The sequence below is a fragment of the Trypanosoma brucei genome, assembly GCF_000002445.2.
Source record: "Trypanosoma brucei brucei TREU927 chromosome 11 chr11_scaffold01 genomic scaffold, whole genome shotgun sequence".
NCBI lineage: Eukaryota > Euglenozoa > Kinetoplastea > Trypanosomatida > Trypanosomatidae > Trypanosoma > Trypanosoma brucei.
Window position 1 is genome coordinate 1 of NT_165288.1, and position 4677 is coordinate 4677.

Below are 4677 nucleotides of genomic sequence, written 5' to 3' on the forward strand. Positions count from 1 at the left end.
TACCCCTAACCCTAACCCTAACCCTAACCCTAACCCTAACCCTAACCCTAACCCTAACCCTAACCCTAACCCTAACCCTAACCCTAACCCTAACCCTAACCCTAACCCTAACCCTAACCCTAACCCTAACCCTAACCCTAACCCTAACCCTAACCCTAACCCTAACCCTAACCCTAACCCTAACCCTAACCCTAACCCTAACCCTAACCCTAACCCTAACCCTAACCCTAACCCTAACCCTAACCCTAACCCTAACCCTAACCCTAACCCTAACCCTAACCCGAACCCGCTAACCCGAAACACCCTAACCCGAACCCGCTAACCCGAAACACCCTAACCCGAACCCGCTAACCCGAAACACCCTAACCCGAACCCGCTAACCCGAAACACCCTAACCCGAACCCGCTAACCCGAAACACCCTAACCCGAACCCGCTAACCCGAAACACCCTAACCCGAACCCGCTAACCCGAAACACCCTAACCCGAACCCGCTAACCCGAAACACCCTAACCCGAACCCGCTAACCCGAAACACCCTAACCCGAACCCGCTAACCCGAAACACCCTAACCCGAACCCGCTAACCCGAAACACCCTAACCCGAACCCGCTAACCCGAAACACCCTAACCCGAACCCGCTAACCCGAAACACCCTAACCCGAACCCGCTAACCCGAAACACCCTAACCCGAACCCGCTAACCCGAAACACCCTAACCCGAACCCGCTAACCCGAAACACCCTAACCCGAACCCGCTAACCCGAAACACCCTAACCCGAACCCGCTAACCCGAAACACCCTAACCCGAACCCGCTAACCCGAAACACCCTAACCCGAACCCGCTAACCCGAAACACCCTAACCCGAACCCGCTAACCCGAAACACCCTAACCCGAACCCGCTAACCCGAAACACCCTAACCCGAACCCGCTAACCCGAAACACCCTAACCCGAACCCGCTAACCCGAAACACCCTAACCCGAACCCGCTAACCCGAAACACCCTAACCCGAACCCGCTAACCCGAAACACCCTAACCCGAACCCGCTAACCCGAAACACCCTAACCCGAACCCGCTAACCCGAAACACCCTAACCCGAACCCGCTAACCCGAAACACCCTAACCCGAACCCGCTAACCCGAAACACCCTAACCCGAACCCGCTAACCCGAAACACCCTAACCCGAACCCGCTAACCCGAAACACCCTAACCCGAACCCGCTAACCCGAAACACCCTAACCCGAACCCGCTAACCCGAAACACCCTAACCCGAACCCGCTAACCCGAAACACCCTAACCCGAACCCGCTAACCCGAAACACCCTAACCCGAACCCGCTAACCCGAAACACCCTAACCCGAACCCGCTAACCCGAAACACCCTAACCCGAACCCGCTAACCCGAAACACCCTAACCCGAACCCGCTAACCCGAAACACCCTAACCCGAACCCGCTAACCCGAAACACCCTAACCCGAACCCGCTAACCCGAAACACCCTAACCCGAACCCGCTAACCCGAAACACCCTAACCCGAACCCGCTAACCCGAAACACCCTAACCCGAACCCGCTAACCCGAAACAGCGAGCCTTGAGTGTCGAACAAAAATAGCCGCAAAAAAAGACGCTGTCGGGCGATAGGAAAAAAAGCTGTTAAAAATTTTAACAATGGTGAAAAATGTGCAAAAAATCAAAGTCCAAAAAAAATTTTTAAAAACTGGGAGGCGAAAAAAAAAAACAGTCAAAAATTCAAATTCGAAACAAGTAAAACAAGATTTTAAAAAAGCTAGACGCGAAAACCGATGTTAAAAATTAAAAATTAAAAAGTGGAGGTGCGTGCGCGTCGGGGGGCGGGGGGGAGGAGGGTTAGGGTCCGCATAACAAAATTGCCGCTGCATGGCTGAAAAAAAAATAACCAAAAACCAAAAAATTAAATAAAGATTAGGAAAAAAAAATTAAAAAAATTCAAAGGCCAAAAAAAAAAAATTAAAAAAAAGAGGTGCGTTTGCGGGGGGTGCGCGGGGGGCGGGGGGGAGGAGGGTTAGGGTCCGCATAATAAAATTGCTGCTGCATTGCTAAAATGAAAAAAATTAGCAATTTAAAAAAAATGTGAAAAAATTCGAAATGAAAAAAAAAAAATTGAACGTCAGGGCGAAAAAAAAGTGGAGGTGCTTGCGCTAAAAAAAAATAATAAATCGTGAAAAAAAACTGGAGGTGTCGCGGCGGCGCTGGGGGTGCGGGGGGGGAGGAGGGTTAGGGTCTGCATAACAAAACAGCCGCTGCACCGCTAATTTAAAAAAAAAAATGTAAGCAAACAAACCGTCAAAAATTCAAATGCAAAAAAGTCTAAAAACAATGCGAAAAATTAAAAAACAGGTGCGGGGGGTGCGCGGGGGGCGGGGGGGGAGGAGGGTTAGGGTCCGCATAACAAAAGAGCCGCTGCATGGCTTTAAAAAAAAAAAACCACAAACCGCGCAAAAAACCGAAAACTAAAAAAAATGATTAGAAAAATGTATGAAAGAAAATCACATCGCAATAAAAAACAATAAAAGCAGCCGCTGCATCACTAAAAGACTAAAAAAACGAAAAAAAGAAAAGAGGAAAATTAACCCTAACCGAGTAACCCTAATCCTAATCCTAACCCTAACCCTAACCCTAGCCCTAATCCTAAGCCTAACCCCCCTAACTAACCCCCCTAACTAACCTACCTAACTACCCCCCCACCACCTACAAAAATTAAAAAACGGGAAAAAAAAGAAAGAAAAAATTTTTTAGTTGCCAGAAAAAAAATTTACAGACTCAGAATTTTTTACAAACTTACAAAACACACAGTTCAAATTTTTCGGTGGAATTTAAAGATGTTAAAATATATCAGAAGTTTTCAAGTAGCAAAAATTTTAAAAAGAGGGGGTAAAAATTAAAAAAGCAAAAATGCAAGCAAAAGAGGGGCTTTGTTAATGACAAAAGAATTGCTTGCTGTGGTGTTTGTAGTTCCAGGTTTCTCATCTTTCCCTTCTGTTTCTTGGTTTGCTTTTTCTGCTGCTTTTTGTTTCCCTTCCTCACTCAATGTGCACTTTGGTTCTTCTTTTTTTGTTTCATCATATTTGCATTTTTTGTCAGCATTGCATGTTTTTGCATCTTTTATTTCGTTACATAGTTGCTCTGGGGTTTTATTTTTACCCTTGGATTCAGTGTCATCCAATCTTGTTTGTAGCTCTGTCAATCTCTTGCTCAGTTGCAATTGGTAGTGATACAGTATTGTAAGTAGCGTCTCTGTATCTTCTATTGCCCCCAATGTCGTTGGCTCAGCTTGTTTGCCTGTTTTGGCGGGTATCGGAAATTTCTCAATTTTTGCTATGAACTCTTTCCACTTTGCGTCGTCTTTTCCGCCAAAGTAAGAGGTCACTTGTGCCTCTACATCTGCGTCGGCTGCCTCTGCTTTTTTAAGGTTGACTGTTCTGATCGCTTCGCTGACTAAGTTGTAATTTTTGATTTCGCCAGTAGTGTTGGTGAAGGCTGGATCCTCTGCTTGCGGTGGGAGCTTGTTTTTCGACCATGCGTTGTACCACGCCGGGTGCGTATTGGCGTGCTCTTGGGTCATTGTTTGTACGCTGTTTATGCTCAGCGCGTTGGCGCTGTTTGGAATTGTTAGGTAGCCGTCTAGCACCTTGAAGTTTGCTGCCAGCGCTGAGCCGTCTCCTAGGCCATTGTTTGTGTGGCCGCTGGCAAGTGTGCACTTCCCGCTTGAGTGCTGTTCGTCGTCTCCGGATATCCTATGCGCCAGCTGGGGAAAGCCGTTGGCAGTTATATGGGTTGGTTGTATGCCGCTGCTGCTTGCCCCTGTTAGTTTCAGTTTGCATTCCGTGCCGCCAAGCCTGTTTTGAGTTATGGTCGCCGCCGCTGACCCGGCATTTGTTAGCAGGCAGCCGTCGCTGCCGCCTTGGTTTACGTTAGACCATAACGATAAGTATTCATCTACATGCCCTTTGAGGTACGTTGCCGCGCTTGCGGTTTCGATGGCTGCTTGTATTGACGTTGTCCTTAGTTTAGAAAGGGAGGCCTGCACCTTGCTGCTGTAGTAAAGTTCTGCTAAAGCCGTTGGCGTTGCTTCTTTTGTTCCTGCCATCGCTAAGCCATAAATTTGTGCCCTCAGGGTGGCGCGCTGCATGAGTTCGACTTGGCTCGTTGCCGATTGTAGGTCTGAAATTGCTTTGTGCGGTTTGCTATCCAGCTCTTCGGAGAGTCCACAAAGCGGTTTCCAGAAAGCTGGAAGCATCCCCTTTTGCGCCGTCGCGTCTACGGCCGCTAGTTGCTGCATTATTAAAAGCGCAACAGCAAACAAATAGTTGATCATTGCTTGATTACCTTCGCCGGTGCTTGAAATTTACGAAGAGTGTCAAATCATGATGTTGCAAGGATTGAACGGACATTTTTTTTAGCCTGCATCTCGCCGGTATGTTAGTTGTGTGAACAAAAGAAGAGAGCTGTAGAGCAGTAGCACCGTTTTTACTCTGTTTGTACACTGGCTTCTTACCAGGTTGAGTTGCTCGTAATCCATGTGCTGCTTAGCGCCTCTGCGATAGCCGTTGTAACTTCCATTACTTATCCTGAAAACAATCTCTGCCTCATTTTCCCCTTCACCTATATGCTCTTCTAATGTTAAATACTTAGAATACCCCATAG

General features: G+C 47.5%; 1 protein-coding gene across 1 annotated transcript, besides 11 other annotated features; it reads right to left on the reverse strand.

Moving 5' to 3' along the window:
• Window positions 1-3: 3 nt before the first annotated feature.
• Window positions 4-279: a microsatellite.
• Window positions 280-492: a microsatellite.
• Window positions 493-511: 19 nt separating this feature from the next.
• Window positions 512-724: a microsatellite.
• A 19-nt stretch (window positions 725-743) lies between these two features.
• Window positions 744-956: a microsatellite.
• Window positions 957-975: 19 nt separating this feature from the next.
• Window positions 976-1188: a microsatellite.
• A 19-nt stretch (window positions 1189-1207) lies between these two features.
• Window positions 1208-1420: a microsatellite.
• A 12-nt stretch (window positions 1421-1432) lies between these two features.
• Window positions 1433-1575: a microsatellite.
• A 224-nt stretch (window positions 1576-1799) lies between these two features.
• Window positions 1800-1820: a sequence feature (AT_rich).
• Window positions 1821-1897: 77 nt separating this feature from the next.
• Window positions 1898-1992: a sequence feature (A-rich).
• Window positions 1993-2372: 380 nt separating this feature from the next.
• Window positions 2373-2400: a sequence feature (GC_rich).
• Window positions 2401-2600: 200 nt separating this feature from the next.
• Window positions 2601-2674: a microsatellite.
• A 237-nt stretch (window positions 2675-2911) lies between these two features.
• On the reverse strand, window positions 2912-4348 carry Tb11.51.0005 (variant surface glycoprotein; the record flags this gene model as incomplete). Its single annotated transcript, XM_823013.1, has 1 exon — window positions 2912-4348. One exon carries the CDS (start codon window positions 4346-4348, stop codon window positions 2912-2914), a length of 1437 nt encoding a protein of 478 aa, XP_828106.1.
• Window positions 4349-4677: the final 329 nt, after the last annotated feature.